The 17,869-nt window shown below is 38.5% G+C and overlaps 1 protein-coding gene across 3 annotated transcripts in view; it reads right to left on the reverse strand.

Annotated features, from left to right (window-relative positions):
- LOC135704619 (protein dead ringer-like) overlaps positions 1-17,869 on the reverse strand; it is a 421,444-nt gene that overhangs the window by 116,862 nt on the left and 286,713 nt on the right. For all 3 annotated transcript variants that reach the window (XM_065226086.1, XM_065226085.1, XM_065226084.1), the window contains exon 5: positions 8,687-8,759. In XM_065226086.1, coding sequence (XP_065082158.1) covers positions 8,687-8,759 — 73 coding nt within the window. The remainder of the gene's footprint in view (positions 1-8,686; positions 8,760-17,869) is intronic.

Consider the following 17,869-nt stretch of genomic DNA (forward strand, 5'->3'; position numbering starts at 1 on the left):
ATACGTTTGATGTTCTGGATGATAGAAGAGCATAGCAGAAATAGTGCAAAATAGGTTAGTGAAGCCATGGAAGAGGAAATCGATGAAGAGAATTGACTTTCACCTCTCTGCTTCTAAGCCCCTTAATTCAGTCGTCGTCATAGTAATGAAAACTAGCATCGCATCGCTTTTGGTTCTTGGGATACACATTTTCGAAGGTCAACCAAAAAACATGAAATTACACTATTTTCTAGGGATGCCTAAAAATCAAATTATTCGATTAAAGATTAATCGTATGACATACAATGCAAATTATAAACAATATTCAAAAACTTAATACGACAGGGCATCGTTTACTGTCTGTTGTCGCGGGTATTGTGGATTTCCTTGGTACCCGGTTCAAGCTTCATTTGGTTGCGGTAGCTCTCTGAATAGATAGTGTCGCTTGGCTGTACCTGTTGTGGACATTAGTACATCCTTTTCCTTAAACTTGTTAAGGACGCCTTTTCTTGCCTTAAAAGTTATCCTTTTTAAAGTACTGATATTCACAACATAAATGACACCATTAAGGAGCATAAGATTTGATCAAATTATTCGTAATTATATTTGTCGTTTGCTGAGTTAGGGGTAGGGAATGATAGAATGGGTAAACCTTCGTGAAGCCCCATAATATCATTGGTTTGGATTATTAGGTTTTTCAAAATACCTGGAGTTCAGATCTATTTTTTTTGTATAGTCGCTTTAACACTCTTGGATTATTCGTGACATATTCCGGTTAAATTTGAACTCATGACTTTGGGGTGAGAGATATGGATTCCGATCTTTATGTTTTACAGACTAACCAAGGTATTCTAAGATGTCATAACTAATCTTGTGTACGTTAATTAATTAATTAACTAATTTTTAATTTACCTCTTGACCAATCATCTCATAGTTACAAATTATACACATTATTATTTTATCTATTTATCCATCTTGAATCCCTTTTATGTAAAGGGTGTCCACGATGAAATTGCCACACTATGAAATTGCTCTAACTTTTTAACCGTTGGGTAGAATTTAATGAAAATTTGGGTGGATTTAGTTCATAGTGCATTATTTACATCCTGCAAGTTTTAAAGTCCTGTGATCAAAACTCGCGGAAATGGAGTCGAAAGAACAGCTCGTGCGTGATAAAATCTTGCGCATTCATCACGAGAACAAGGATCTCTCGCATCGTTCCATCGCTAAAACGTTGGGAATCGCGAATTCCACGGTTTCGCGAGTGATTAAGCGGTTCGAAGAACGGTTGACCACCGATCGGAAGCCCAGAAGTGAAGGAAAAAGTATTCCGTACAACACCAAAAATCACAACCGCGTAGTTGGGGCCTTCAACCGAAATCCGAACGCCTCCGTTATGGATGTGGCTAAGAAGCTGCACCTAAGCCGAAGTTTTGTCCAGAAGGCCAAAGCTAAGGCTGGGCTTCGAACGTTCAAGGTACAAAAGGCCCCTAATCGCGACGAGAAGCAGAACAAGTCCACCAAAACCCGTGCCAGGAAGTTGTACCTCAACATGCTGACGAAAGTTGAATGCTGCATCATGGACGACGAAACATATGTGAAGGCCGACTTCAAACAGATCCCCGGCAACCTGTATTTCACGGCCAAGGATAAGTTCAGCGTTCCAGAGCATGTCCGCACTCAGAAGATGTCCAAATTTGCGAAGAAATTCCTGGTTTGGCAAGCCATCTGCACGTGCGGGAAGCGGAGTGCACCTTTCGTGACCCAGGACACGATGAACGGACAGGTGTACATAAAAGAGTGCCTCCAGAAGCGGCTGCTTCCTCTCCTGAAGGCCCACAACGTCCCAACAATCTTCTGGCCGGATTTGGCCTCATGCCACTACTCCAAGGACGTGCTGAAGTGGTATGCGGACAATAAGGTCAATTTCGTGCCGAAAATGTTCAACCCTCCCAACACTCCGGAGCTCCACCCCATCGAGAAGACTGGGCGATTATGAAGCAGCACCTTCTTAAACGACCTAAGGTAGTGAAGACAGTCGAGGAACTGAAGAAAGTATGGGTTTACATGCAAAAAATGGTTGATTCACAGGTTGTGCAGAATCTTATGGCCGGGGTTAAGGCCAGGGTGCGGGCATTTGCGTATGGACTGTAAATAAAATACGAGTAAAATGGTAAAATGAAGTTTAATAGTTATTTCTCAATCCCTGAAAATTTGATGGCAATCGGATGAAAACTCGAATTTTGCGAATCAATTTTGTGTGTGGCAATTTCATCGTGGACACCCTTTACTTATTGATTTATGTTATTTTCGATTGTTCAAACTTGGGCGTTGGTACTTATAAGTCGGCACAGCAAAAAAGGTATTGAATATTACAGCAGAACAGATGCACATAGGTTGTTCAATATTAAAGAAAAGAAATTATATCCATGGGTGTAATATTGTATTTGGTTTTTGCAATCACATTAGTTATTCATACAGTAAATAGCATGCATTACCTCAATCAATATTTCATTCTTTTTTGGTATTTGTGTAGTATTTTTTAAATTCAAGGATATAAACACAAGTAAGAAACCTGTCTATACTATTTCGATAAAACGATATATCAAAATTTGATAACAATATGCTTTCAAAAACAAAATATCATTTTGATATTATGTTTGAGTCCAACTCTGTTTGGAAGATCAAGACAGAATAAATCATGGTTTCACATGTCTAAAATCTCTTAAGGTCCGTTTAGACTGTCTGATTTCTTGATCTGATTTTGACCGCCGCCATAATGAAAAATCTACTCGAATTTACTTTCGACACACTTTGTCGAGCCCCCCTGTTTGCTGGTGTTCACACTGCTTGTTCACACTGCTTGCAGAACTGTCAATTTAGATTTCAAAACAAAACTGTATCAGGAATCAAAAGTAAATACTTCCATCATGAATTACCAGGCGGACGTATTTGCTTTTATTATTTTAAATAAAATGAGAAGGAGAAGGTGGACTTTGTGGAGTAGGAAATGGTTGCTCAGGAGGAACACCGGCAGGGATCTGGCTTATCTTGTCCTTCAAGAGCTGCGACATGATTCCTTGAGTTCTAAAAAATTCTGTTAACAACTCAATTCTGCAAGGTCTTCAAACCTTCTGACGTCCCTGAAGTTTTGTTTCTGTTCTCCGGTAAAATTTCTTTAAAGATCAACAATCTTTCCTGACGATCTGCAAATTTCTCGGTAGTTCTACAGATTTCTTTGAAGTTCTGTGTGTTCTACAGAAGTTCTGCAAATTTTCCTAAACAACTACAAAGTTTCTGAATCCCTGAAGATTTAAGATCCTTGAAGATCAACAATTATCTCTGATGTTCACAAAATTTCTAATAATCTACAAACTTCTCGAAAGTTCTGTAATTTTCTCTGCAGATTTTCATGATTCAATGAATATCTGCAAATATCTCTGAACATCTATGCAATTTTCTAAAGAATTAAAAGATTATCTAGAAATTTTTGAGCTTTCCGGAAGTTTCAGGAAGTATTCTGAAGTTTTTCTAATTTTTCTGAAGCTGTGCAAATATCTCTAAAGATCAGCGAACATACCTGAAGTTCTGAAAATGTCTCTCAAAATCCAAGAACCGCAGTAAAATTCTGGAAATTTATTTAAACATCTGCTAATTTTTGAGTAGATTTAAGATCTACCCTCTGAACTTTTCTGAAGTTCCTAAAATTTATTTCAAATTCTGTAAAGTTTTCTGATGTACTGTATTTCTGCTCTAAACATCTACGAACTGCCCTGAAGTTCAAAAAATTTCATAGTAGATCTCCGAATTTTTCTAAAGTTCTACAGACTTCTATTAAGGTCTACGGACTTCTCTTAAGGTCTACGGACTTCTCTGAAGTTCTTTAGATCTATCTATTTCCGACTTCCATGGAGTTCTGCAAATATTGTACTTGTTTTTGGAATTGAGGTGCTTTTCTGACATTTAACGAACTTTTCGGAAGATCTCACATTTGTGTGAAACTGTGAAACTTTCTGTCAAATTCCTGCAAATATCTTTAAAGTTCTGTAAAGTTGTCTTAAGCTCCGTAGCTCTATTCCCAAGATCTACAAAAAAAAAACTTGAGGCTCAATAAATTTCTCAGTAGATCTGCAACATCTCTTATGTTTTGTAAATTCCTTTCAGGTTACCCTGAAGATTTGAAAATTTCCTTGAAGATTACCTAAAGTTGTCAAAATTTATCTGAAAATATTTGAGCTTCCTTGAAGTTTTAAATGTCTCTCTCAAGATCTACAAATTTTCCTGAAATCGTGTAAATATTTTTTTTTAAATCACCGAACTTCCCTGAAGTTCTGAAATTTTTACTGAAGATCCATTAACATTTCTGAGATTCTTGTGATTTTTTCAGAAGTCCTGCAATTTTTTTTTCAAAGTTCTGTAGCTTTGTTCTGAAAATCTACGAACTTTTCTGATGTTGAGGATCTCCAAACTTCTGTGGAATATTTTATATTTCACTGTACATTCTTGGACTTGTCTGAAGTAGATCTCCAACCCTCTCTGAAGCTCAAAAAAATTCTATGTGGGCTCTCAGACCTGCTGTCTGGCATGCTTATTCTTATACAATACATCCTTCGTATGCTTCCTTTTGCCAGTCTCTCTTCTTCGACTGTTTCCCTTTACGACGATTTTGATCCTCCACATACAAATCAGCGCAGAGCGAGCGTGACAAGACTCTCTGAATGAACTTGTCTCGTTCGCACACGTTGTCTTACCTGTCAGATGCTTGTCAAGTTCAGTGCCCTTAAGAAACGTTTCGAGAAACTGAACGAAAAACTTCGTTTGAATTACGAATGAAGTGATAATTGGAAAACTCCCTGAGTGGAACCAAAATTCCCTGAATATTCCAGGTTTTTCCAGAAAAAAATAAAATTCCCGGTTTTCCAGGTTTTTCAGGTAGTAGACACCCTGTTCTTGCTTACACAAACAAAATATTACTATAATATCTTATTATTCCATAATTCCATAAAATATTTTTTTATCCAAAATGAATGGAAGGCACCCTGATTCCAAGAATCAAAAATGGATTATGAAGGCTAGGTTGATGCATTTTTCAGAAGTATGACGAGAAGATTAATTGAATTGATAACAACGATAAGTTATAAATACCAATTGAACCTTTGAAAATCATGACTTTTGTGATTGTGCACATGTTAATAAAACTCTTGAAAAAAAAACTCACTCACTGCACTCCTTTAATGTTAAGAAAAGGAAACATTGTCCTCCTTTATCTTCAAACCTCAAATGATATATCCTCCTTCTCAAGTTTTTAATATGGTAACCCTGAGATCGAACTTTTTTTATTGGATCTCTATCTTCGAGTAGCTTTGTAACAGGATATGTCTTGCTCATATTTTATACTAGAACTACTTACTCGGAAAACTGTAACAAAATAATGCAAACACTTTTCTTCCAATGGCACCAAAATAAAAATCTCCATCTCACTCGTGCGCGAACAGATTGCGCGTGAGAGAAAAGAAAATAGTTTTTTGTAATTTTAAGGATTTTTAGATACTTTGCCAAGATATAATACACAAAGTTGTAAACAGATATGTAAACAAGAGATTATAATTATGTATATGATATAGAACTGATTGATTCCAAGTAACATTGCATGTTTTGAAAAGTTTTAAAGGATCCTTCGAGACCAAATTATGGCCTTCAAGACCTAAAACCTAAATTGTTACTCGGGATTAGTATATTTGATTTTTCTCGTATTTTTCCCGGCAAATCCGAATTCCCGGTTTTTTCCCGGATTTCCCGATTGAATGGACACCCTGCTTATCGGAACAGGCATAGAGAAGAACCATGACGTGAAACAGGATCATAAATACGCCGAAAAAAGTGTTAAGCGTCTTTCTGTTAAAGGCTAAGATTTACCAATTTGTTGAGAGAAGGAGTTTAACGAGAAAAACTAAAAAGGGGAGGAGCTTCAACTGGGTGGACACTGATATTCTGCGGTCTTCCAACCTGTCACAGAAACCAGTTCAACCCCTGTCCAGCAGCAGACGGGCCGAGACTCTTGCGAGAGCCCAATCATTGAACCGAAGCTATATGGGATTGTCCGGTCCTATTTGCTGATCCAGCTGCCTACACGTCATCATCATCTTCCAAAGGCATTAAGGCAAAGGATTCTCCAAAAGAGTTAAATTTCTGAACATGTCCCAACTAAAATTCATATCAAATGGTTTTTTTTTTTCAGGGCAATCATAGTCATACTAAAGAGTATAAATAGAGAGAACCCCGCTTAAATTCCTATTCCTACACAAAACACAAGTTCCTGCTGCAGTTAACAAATAACATTTATTATATAAGACCACGTAGTCCTACGTCACCATTAGTTTTTTTCCGGTTCTCCCGTCAAATTCCCGATTTTCGGGTTCTTTTCAAATTCCCGATTATTTTCCAGTTCGCTGACCACTAGAGTGATGCAAAATTTGAAATTTTCACTCCACAATACTGAAACGATTCGAAATCGGATCCTGACTAACCTCTTAAATTTTGAACCCATTTGGTGAGAAACTAAGATGGCACAAACCATTTGAAGTTTGTATGGGAATTACTATGGTAAAACCAAGATGTTTGTTCATGTCTATCTAATAATTCACCATATCGGTCTGCCTCAAAAACTTTCAACTGTACTTGTAGGAAATTTTCCCAGTTACAACTTTGCTGAATACCACTTTTTGATTAAATGCAAGGATCGAAAGTTTATCAATGGTTCAATGCGCTGATGTCTTATGATCATGCTCAATCAACTGCTCAGCAGGCAACAATTGTGTTTCTGGGGCGTTGAATAGGACACAAAAATCATGGCTACTATGTCACACTGCAAAATACAGTGTTGCCTACAAAGCAGCTGCTTGATCATGTCATAAGTTTACCAAGCTCTTGAATAATTAATAACTTTTTCCTGTCTCGTTTCACATAGAAACGGTCTTAAGCAGTTGTAGCTGAGAAAATTTTCTATAAGAATGGCTATCGAACTATTTCACAGCTCAATATGAAAAAACACTAGAAGGCAATGAATAAAAAGTTGAGATTTCCCATAGTAATTTACATGTTATCTTCAAATGGTTTGTGCGAAGTCTGTTTCTAACCAAATAAGTTGTAACTTTGGGAGGCTAATTAGGACCCGATTTGAAACCATTTAAGCACTGTGGAGCGAAAAAGTCAAATTTTGCATCAGTCTACTGACCACCCTACCGCCTGTGATTTTTCAATAAATTGTAGCACGAAAATGTCACTTCTGATTGAAATGACGGCTGAGACAAAGTTTCAGAGGAAAAATAAAGTCTTTCTGGGAAAAATAAACCCGATATATTTTATTGTAAATTCAGCAACCGACTAAACTTTCAATAGCGACTAAAAATATCCATTAGTACCAGTGTTGGCAAAATCATCAATCAAATTAAATTTTTCCGCTCTCATACGCTCTCAATATCACGCGTGGAACAAAATATCATGCTTGATATTGATTTTACAAGCTCCTTTGATATTGCGAGACTATTCACAACGTGCAAAAATCAAGCTGGGAGCGGACTCGACACAAAAATGATTTCGTTCCACCTCGTTTTCTTAGAAAGAGAAAGTATAGTTTGCTATCTCTTTTTACTCTTCACCGATGGCTGACACGAAGGGACTGCTGCCAGCCGTTAGGGAAGTTTCGGTTGCATTCGGATGTAAAGCAAAAATCATTACACTCAATCTTATCACAGTTTGGTGAGTTTTGTTAGTTTGATATTCCGAGCTGCGATATCACAGCTTGCAAAATCAACCGCAGATATTTGCTTGTTGATTTTTGTCTATGAAAATCAAGTGTGATCTTGGACATTGGTGAGATTTGATTTTTTGGTATTTTTCCAACACTGATTAGTACCGTTCCAATGACGCGTTCATCTAGATAAAATTGATAAATAGCAGATTTTTAGCGATGGTCTCAATCTGTCAAAATTTAAAATTTCTCTTAAATTTTTTTTAAAGCTCATAAAAAAATGTAAAATTTTGGAATGTTTACAACCATGCACACATCAAAATTAACCAACATTGTACAACAAGAAAAATTTTCGAACATACTGCTAGTACGCCTACATTGGAAATAATATTTGAGACATTCTACAACTGTTCAGCAGGTGTTTCTCGCGCGTAGAATAGAGCACAAAAATCATGGCTACTACGTCACACTGCAGAATACAGGGTTGCCCACAAAACAGCTGCTTGATCATGGCGCAAGATTATCTTGAACAATTAATAACTATTTGAATTGAAAGTTTGACTGAAAATCTATTTTCTGCAAAGTTGCAGCTGATAAAATTTCCCATAAGAAAAGTCAGAGCAGTATGAGACTGTTAATGAACAAAATGTTTGGTTTTCATATAGTGATTTCCATGTAAACATCAAATGGTTTGTACCAAGTCAGTTTCTTACCAAATAGCTCAAATTTTGGGAGGCTAATCAGGACCCGATTTGAAGCCGTTTGGGCACTGTGGAGTGAACATTTCAAAATTGACATCAATCTACTGTCTATGCTTTTCCAGATTTTTCAACGTGAATACAATTGTTTTGAATTTTGTCGCGGAAATTTCACTTCTAACCCACTGTGCTGAGAGTTAGTAATTTAAAAAGATCACAGCTTAAAAAAAAGAAAAGAAAATTTTGAACAGTAACTTACCTCGTTTCTGCATAAACAGGAAGAGATCATCGAGGAACTCTTTCCGCTTGGGATCATCGTTGATTTCGTATAGCTGTAAAGAGAAAAAAAAGGGTAAATATACAGTTACAAATTAGTGTACATTCACGTCAGGCACTTATTTTTTTTATTTAGTCTAAATACACACCCATGCCCAAATTAATTGTTTTAATAATCGTTAATAATGTTGGAAATCACACACACAAATGGAATGAATGCAAGGTAAGATTGTATCGCTCAACCCTCGACCGACCAAGCTAAGTGCACACTAATTGAAAATAGTTCAATAACACTTTTAATCGCTGCTTGCCACCACTGTTGTTGATGTTACTGCATTTTTTTTTGTTTCGAGTATATATGTTATTGTTATTGCTCAAATTAAGCTCGTGAACAGTTGCAATAACATAACAAAAGCAGCAGCGAAAAAAACCAGCAAACGAACAAATGCGACGACGACGACGACGACGCCGACGATGACGGGGAGGGAAAACTGCACACGTTTCAGCTTTAATTGCGATTGGCAGCGCATTAAACTTATTTAAATTTATTGCGTGCTTTGGAAAATTATTGTGCAGAGCCATGTCTTGCGTTGGTTTTTTCTCCTCTTGCTTTTCAAATTTTTCTTTTTTCTTATCGACCAGCAGCAGAACTGACACGGCTTTGGAACAATTAATTCAATGCTCCCCCCGGAGAACAAGTGCATAATTTGTTGGAATTGCTATAAAAAGCACACCTCGACCATACCTATGCAGCGAGGCAAAGGCAGGGGGAGGGGATCCGGTGCGAGGAGCAGTAGGTCGGTCCTCCAGGGTCGAAAGTTAACCACTGTGAAGCGAGGGACTACAACAAAGGGAAATTGGCCATGGTCTTTTTTTATTTGCATCCCTGCGCATCTCTTGTGAGGAGTGAACCAACAACCATGGCGGCAGGTGAAGAAAACTTTTGGGCGGCTTCAAGGTGCAAATAACGCAGTTGCGTGGCGCGCGATTAAAATGTAACTAAATTCTGATGAAATTCGAAATGTTGGCCGAAATGGTCAATTATGTGTAGAGTTAAAAATGCACCATTTTATCAGCAGTGGAACGAAACAGGCGAGAAACTGAAGGAATTTGAAAAAAACGTGCTCCACCGAGTGCAAATCACGATTGAAAGCGTAAAAAACCTATCGGTACAGATAGATGCAGTGATAGAATAGAATCAGTTATTCGAATATCATATACATTTTACTAGTTTTCTCCAGTAGAGTAGAGTTATGTTTAAAGCTACAGCAAACGCCAACCGCTAGAATAGACTTTTCACAATAATATATTTTAATATATTCGATTGAAAAATTGTGATATAATACCGTTGCCGGCATTTTAAACACCAATCATCCCACCATTTTAAACCAAGCTTGAACTGTTCTGTTTTTAATTCAGTTTCTTGTATTTCAAAAGGGGATAACGCTTCTCTTTGACACCATCAGCACCGTTCCAGCGGAATGATCTTTAAGACTTATAAACGCCACAATCAGCAAGGAAATGTTTTAACACATCGTGATCTGTATGGTATTAGGTAACAGTGCTTAGAGTACGATAACATCCTAAAGAAGGTGGTAAAATTTTGATCACAAATTCGGAAAAAGCTCAGAAGCTTGCTAAGCAATTCTAGAGTTCCCATAATTTCAATTTGGGTCTTACTAATCCTATTGAGAATCAGGTTGCTCGGGATTATCTGAATTTTGTCTTTCGGGAAAATATTTTTGATGATTCCTGGGGGACTGATTTGGACGAAGTAAGGTCTATAACTAAAAAGTTTCATAATATGAAAGCTAAAGGTGATGATGACATTTTCTTTATCCTCATCAAAAAACTCCCAGAGAGTACCTTGTCTTTCTTGGTAAAATTATTTAACAGATGTTTCCATTTGGCATACTTTCCTGATAAATGAAAAAATGCTAAAGTTGCTCCAAAGGCGGCCTTTGAACAAGTTTAACGTGCATTTTCTTTGCTGTGATTTTTTCGGAGAAACGATTTCGGAATATTTTTACAACAGTATAAAAAACCAATCTGATAGTGATTTCTAAAGTTATTCAAGTTTGGAGCTATCTTTTCGTGACTCTCAACAAAACCCGTATCATGAAGTTTTTTTCAGAGCTTCAGAAGGCAGCAGCTCCGAAAACAAACTCCTCCAGTGAATCCCCGACGTTACGGAGAAGCGAACCACAAGGGCTGATCCTGGGGACTCTTTTAGTGATATTTCATTTTAGCTGAACCTGATCTGGATGATCAAAATTTGAAAATTACAAAAATATAACAGATACAGGACTACGGGAAATTCTCCCTGAAGAAAAGGAATCACCAGGAATCAGGATGTATTCAAGGAGAGGCAACATGTTAATTCTGTTGAATAGTACCAGGCGGATATCTGCCTGATTCAAGCAAGAAAGGTGGACCATTAAAGTAGCAGTAGCGCCATGCAATTTCATTCTGTTGACATTGCTCATGGATTCATTTGGTGAGTTCGTTCCTACTTATTAACGCTTATGATTATGATGGTAAACAGTATTGAATGGTCACAAACAACTGCAGAATCTGGTGAGAGCTTACCATTTATTTAATTTAAATATTTGTACAGTAGTCGTTTGATTTAGGCACGGTTCGATTTTAGCAACAAAATCACAAAACCGTTCGCTTTTGGCACGGGGTTTAATTTTGGCAACGTGTCAAGATTGAACGGAATTTGAAAATAGTGTGTTTTTGCTCCTTGTGATTACAACTTTTAATAAGAGATTTATTATTAGTAACGTCTATGTCATGGCGATGCCTCGCAGTGGTCCGAAGTCAACCAAATCATAAATTGAATTTAAAAATAAGACCGTTCGATTTTGGAAACACTAAAATTTTGGGCTTGCTGCCAGAACGGGTACAATTTAACTGCAAAGGAATAGGTGGATTAAAAGTTTGTTAATAAACGTTTTATAATCTTGTACGCGAAAACCCAACCCTCTTACCCAACATCCCAGTTATTCCTCGTGGAAGTGCAGAGGATTTCTCGGCTTCCATCAAAGCGAGTGTCACGTCAACACATTCCTACCCATTCCTTTCTTGACATGTGTTCGGGCGCGGCCGGCATTGGTATTGCCTAGTTTGAGATCACCAGTTTTTTACAAATTGAGGATGATTGCTAGTCCCAAGCATCAAGATTTTCCAGTAATCAAAGGATCACATTTTAGTCCTTGTTACTTTTATGACTTGATAATAGTGACGAGACTCGTGTATTGACCACCGCACCGTTCTGCATTTCTATATTGTATATTTCAAATCAAAAATATTGTTTATGTTCATAGATTTCACATAATCCTTTTCCCTTTGTCCTTCTCATTTTCCTTTCCCTCTTCTCTTTTCAGAAAGCGAGTAATGGCGCTATAGCCATAAGTCATAGAAGGCTAGGACAAGAGTTAGTGCTCATGTCCCAACCGTCAGAAGAAAATAAAGCATCACTTAACATTTCTAGCTTTGATGCTTCCAACGACCAACCAATCATATAATTACCAAAACCGGAACGTACGGTACGAGATGTCCACGTTTCATCCATTCATTGGATTCTGAAGCATCGTGTTTAAATCTTCAATTTAAACAGGCCCGATGTTTCCTGAATTATCTTGCCCCTTAAATGCTGCACAGTAGGCCTGGCCGTTTTGATGTGTGTGACGCATCTTCGATGTGAAACATATATCAAATAGACAAGAAAAATGATGTAGGTATATATATATATATATAATTTTCCAGGATGCTTACAAGAACTGGCTGTGTTGGTTTTAGATTAGATTAGATAGAGTAAACGCTCCTATAGTTGCGGTACGTTAGAAGCGTTAGGTTCCTATATAGGAATCTAACGCTTCTAACGTACCGCAACTATAGGAGCGTTTCCCCTAATCTAATTTCCTGAAGCTTAGTTCATATTTTTTTATTTTCTGGATTTATTGCCGACTTTCGCCTGGAATTTTTCGATTCCTCTCGGAACCTTATTTCAACTTCCCTTGGAAGCTTCATTAGCCTTCGCTCGAATGGTTCTTTCGTCTTCTCCCACTAGTTTTTTTAAACTTTCCCGGAACTTCAGAGATGCTTTCAGATTTTTTATTAGAGATCCACACTTAGCTCCAGGAACTTTTAAGAAGTTCTGAAACTTCAGAAAAGTCCACACTTTTGAGTAACTTCGATACATTAAAGATAGTTTCATTTACTTCTGTTAAAATTCGAAAACCCGTAAATTTCAGGAAAGTCCAGCGAACATCAGTGAGTTGTTTTTTATACAGATGGTTCAAGATTAAACAATCACGTGGGAGCAGGAGTAACTGTCCCAGGGATAGAAATATCGGTTCCTATGGGCAGATGGCCAACTGTGTTCTAAGCTGAAATCCAAGCAATTTTAGAGTGTTCCATTATATATTTGCGTAGAAACTATAAGAGTTAAAATATATGCGTCATGTTCGACAGTCAAACTACTCTAAATGCTTTAAAGTCGGCAACATGTACATCAAAACTTGTCTGGGAGTGTGTTCAATCACTTCAAAAATTGTCTTGTCATAATCAAGTCAACTTATATTGTCATTGTGGGATTGAGGGAAATGAAAGAGCTGATGCACTAGCAAGACTCGGACCTTCTCATAAGTTCATCGGGCCAGAGCCCTTTTGTGGCTTATCGGCTGTATCTCTTAGAATGGAGCAAAAAGCGTGGGAATCTTCAAAAGTGGAGGAAAACTGGAAGAACACTTCTATTGCTAGGCAGTCGAAGCGATTCATTAATCCAAACATTTCTGTGACCCACAAAATCCTGGAACTGTCTAAGAAAGATCTTAGTATATATGCAGGTCTTATAACAAGTCATTGTCCGAGCCGTTATCACTTGAAGCTGATTGGAAAACTTCAAGATGATGTATGTATGACAAGGTGCTGATAGAACCAGAACTTTGACATTTGGAGAACAACTCCCAGTACGGCAGTGCACTTTATTCGAAGTATAATGCCGTGCTGGGATAATGCTATTAGTCAAACGATGGCGATCACTCCTAATAATAGTGATACGGCATCTTGATATAGCTAAAGAAAAAAAATGGGGAATATATCACAATAGATCAGAATAGGTCGCAGTGATGAAAACACCCGACAAGGAAATAGAAAAAAAAAGGGGCTTCAGGGAAATTAAATGCAAATTTAGGAAACGTAAGGGAACTTACATGAACATTAGCACACTGTAAGAACATTTTATGGGAAGTTCCGTGCTTTTTAATGGCAGTGTGGAGAACTTATAAATTTAAAAATCGGGAAGATCAGAGAACTTTAATACTAATGTTACAATACATTAAATTGCAATTGTGAGAGCACTTAAGAAATTTCGTAATCTTCAAGAAAGTTCAGAGACCTTCAAAGATGATTAGAGATATTCTGGTAGCTTCATTATAATCAGGGAAGTTCTGAGTACTTGGAGGATGATCAGAAAACTCCAAAACAGCCCCATTAACTTCAGGAAAATTATAAGAACTTTTATGGAATACAGTACTTTCCCGATTTTGTCAGACCCATCTGAAATTTTAGGCGGACAAAAATGGGAAGCTGACAAAATTGGGATTTAAAAAAAAAATTTTGACCTTCAAAATGATTTCGAAATCAAGATTAACTATTATTTATCCACTATTAATGGACTTGCTGATAAGCGTCTCAAAAAGGCAAAACTGTTTGCGTACTGAACTGGGAAGTTTCCTTAAACACTGCTTGGTTTCCAGCGCTGCAACCCAGGCTGGACCTCCATATCTCAGTATCGACGTAGATACACTAGCCAGGAGCCGTCTCTGGCTGCTGCTTGGGATGGCCTTTGTCACCTTCTCGAAATAGTATTCGACGTGGCTATTGAAGTTAGGCGGCACTCCTAGGTATTTCAACACGCGCGACGCGATGCGACTCACACAAGAAATAATCGGCTGTCGTCTTTACTCTGGCCGCGACATATGGCGTTATCCCAAACGATGATATCTGTCCGCTGCACTGCTATAAAGTTACTGACCAATAGCGTTTTATTGTGGGCTATCTGCAGCTTTGCTCCTTGCATCAAGTTTTCAATCATCTTCCCTGTTACCGTCAAGACAACGTCTCAACTCCTTTGGGCAGCTTCAGCATTAGCATGCCGTTGTACATCACGTTGCAGAGCGTTGGACCGAGGATGGAGCCTTGTGGAACTCCCACCATGATGCTAATGGATGTCTATCTCTTGTCTACCTCGTAGACAGGGACTCGGTTCTGGAAGTAACTCCTTAGAATCCTGCACAGGTAGTCAAGGACCCTCGTTCTATACAGCGCTTCGGCGATGGCCTCCCAGCTGGCGCTGTTGTACGCATTCTTGACGTCGATCGTAATCATGGTTACCAATATAGATCTCCTCCCCGCTTCTGTTTGGACGCCTTTTCGGCTCTCTCGACCACTGTCCGAATTGCATCCACCGTTGCTCTCCCTTTTCGGAATCCGAACTGCCTCTCCGACGATCCGTGCTTTTCGTCAGTCTGTTTAGGATGATCCTCTCCAAGAGTTTTTCAAATGTATCCAGCAGGCATATACACACTTAGAAATTTTTACAGAAATCTGTAAAATTTTACCGAAATCTCAACAGCTGAACGTTCGGTAAACAGTTTCGCAGATTTCCTGTAATTTTTCACAAATATCTGTGAATTTTTCACAGATATCTGTAAATAATTACATGAAAACTGTAAAATAGTTTACCGAACGTTCAGCTGTTGAGATTTCGGTAGAATTTTACAGATTTCTGCAAAAATTTCTAAGTGTGTAGGCTCATACGGTGCTGGAGCATTGGGCGATCTTGAAGCAAGAATCGAACTTAGTGAATCGATTAATTTTTTTGAAAATAATCGATTCACCGATTTAATCAATCATTTTGAATCGATCTTTTTGAATCGATCTTTTTGAATCGATCTTTTCAAATCGATCTTTTCGAATCGATCTTTTGAATCGATTCATTTTTCAAAATGGCACAAAAAATTTTCAAATATAACGGATCATGGGAAAGTTGGTGCAGGTTAACGCCAAGTTCAATGTTTGCGAGCAACAAGAAAAACAGCGGTCTCCACTGCCACCCTCGTATGCCACAAGAGACCAATCGCCATCCTTGAAGCGGATCAAAGGATTCGATCGCCATCGTCAATTACGTGAAAGGATCTATTGCAACCAAACAACATCACCTATTATCCTACATCGGGAAACCCACCATCGCTGAAAATCATCGACTAGTTGTGGAACAGAGAGAAAGGTCGCCAACGTCCTTCAACATAATCGTCTAGTGCAACCAGTTTCCACAAGTGGATATTGGCTCTACTCAGTCACTTTCGACGATCATCAGGATTGTAGGACAACCAGAGCGTTGTTCTACTACCACTCAGGTATGTAAGAACTGGTATATGTCCGCCGAAGCGACAAAATTTCCCAACTAACACCCACATTTCGACTTCTGTTATTGTTGGCGAATCGGCGAGTGCTTACGGACGTCGAAGTGGTGAATCGGTTCGCGAAGAACTTGGTTCCGGGCACTATTCGAAGAATTCGGTGGCGATTGTGGACGGTCGACGACGATTCTGGTGCTACTTCCTTATGACCAGACAATAGACGGCATCACATCACGCTTTCAGGCTCGGGCATCGTGGAACGGTCATCTTGGCTAGGTAAATACATATATACAGTACATATATGCCCGGCTGAAGCTGGAATTTATTGATCCTACACCTAATAAATATTCAACCTTTCGATGCTATTTGGACTATTGGAGTCAATTTATTCACGAACGCAAGCCCTGAGGTTTTGTTTGTTTTAATACTGCTACTTTACATACTGCGTGACGTTCAGCACCATTTGTAGTTCTCCAGGTGAGAATAAGTATATGTCCTGCCGAAGCAGGTTCTCTTGTGATACTACATTGGTACATTTCTCCTTCGCTGCACTGGATTTCGATACTATCTACCGACTTGTTACCGTAAGGCTTTACAACTTCGTGGTTCGAAAGGATAGTTATCGTGATGTGAGGCAATTTGGATTCGGCTGTCGGCACAAACTGTCGTTTGCACAGGTAAGCCGAACGGTATATGTTCAGCCGAAGCTCAAATATTGGTTACTACACAGCAAAAAAATAATTTTGATATCACGTCAAAGTGGATGCACTACAATCATGTCGAAAATATAGTGTAATATTACTTGCTAAAAAGGACAAAATTATCATTAATACAATGCATGAACTGACATTACGCTGCTTTTACTGCATTTGTTTATTTATATGGTCATAAAAATTACATGAAATTTTTGACATGATTGTAGTGCATCCACTTTGATGTGATATCAAAATTATTTTTTTGCTGTGTACATTCGCTTTTCCACTCCTTCGCTTTTCACTGGCTCGAATTGGAATCCGAGATTCCCGATCAAACGTTTTGAGGTGTACAGTTTTGGAATTTACTGCTATTTGGCTTCGGTAGCAGCACTGGTTCTTCTCACAGATTCCCGATCAAACGTTTTGAGGTGTACAGTTTTAGAATTTACTACTATCTGGCTTCGGTAGCACCACTGGTTCTTCTCACAGGTGAGCTGAACAGTATATGTCCAGCCGAAGCAGGCAATTTGCATACTACATCGCCGATTCCTTTCGATTCTCGGATATTTCAACGTTTCGCCAAACATCGCGTGGAGCAACGCATCACTAGTATCTACCAACGTACGACTGGATCTTGGTTCTTCGTTGAAGTCAAAACTCAAGGTTCTTCGAGCGTCGTTAAACAACATAAGTCAGTTCGTTAGGTATTATAAAGAGGGAACAACAGCTAGTCAGGTCAATGTCCGCCTCGAACGTATACATTTGTTGTGGGAGCAAATTAGTGAGACTTCTTGGGAAATCGAATCGCATGAGGACTACGAAGAGCAAGAAGGTGTCGAAAAGGAGCAACTGGAGTTCGAGAATCGCTACTACGATGTGAAATCGTTCTTGATGGAGAAGGCCAAGAAGTTCCAGGAAAAATCAACACTAAACCAGTCAACACGGAGTGGGGACGCCGCTAGTACGCATGGTTCAATGAACCGTGTACGCCTGCCGCAAATCAAGCTGTAGACTTTCGACGGAGACATCGATGACTGGCTG

This window comes from Ochlerotatus camptorhynchus, unplaced genomic scaffold (assembly GCF_037179485.1).
Source record: "Ochlerotatus camptorhynchus isolate MF236.1 unplaced genomic scaffold, CSIRO-AGI_Acam_v1.1 ptg000244l, whole genome shotgun sequence".
Lineage (NCBI taxonomy): Eukaryota > Metazoa > Arthropoda > Insecta > Diptera > Culicidae > Ochlerotatus > Ochlerotatus camptorhynchus.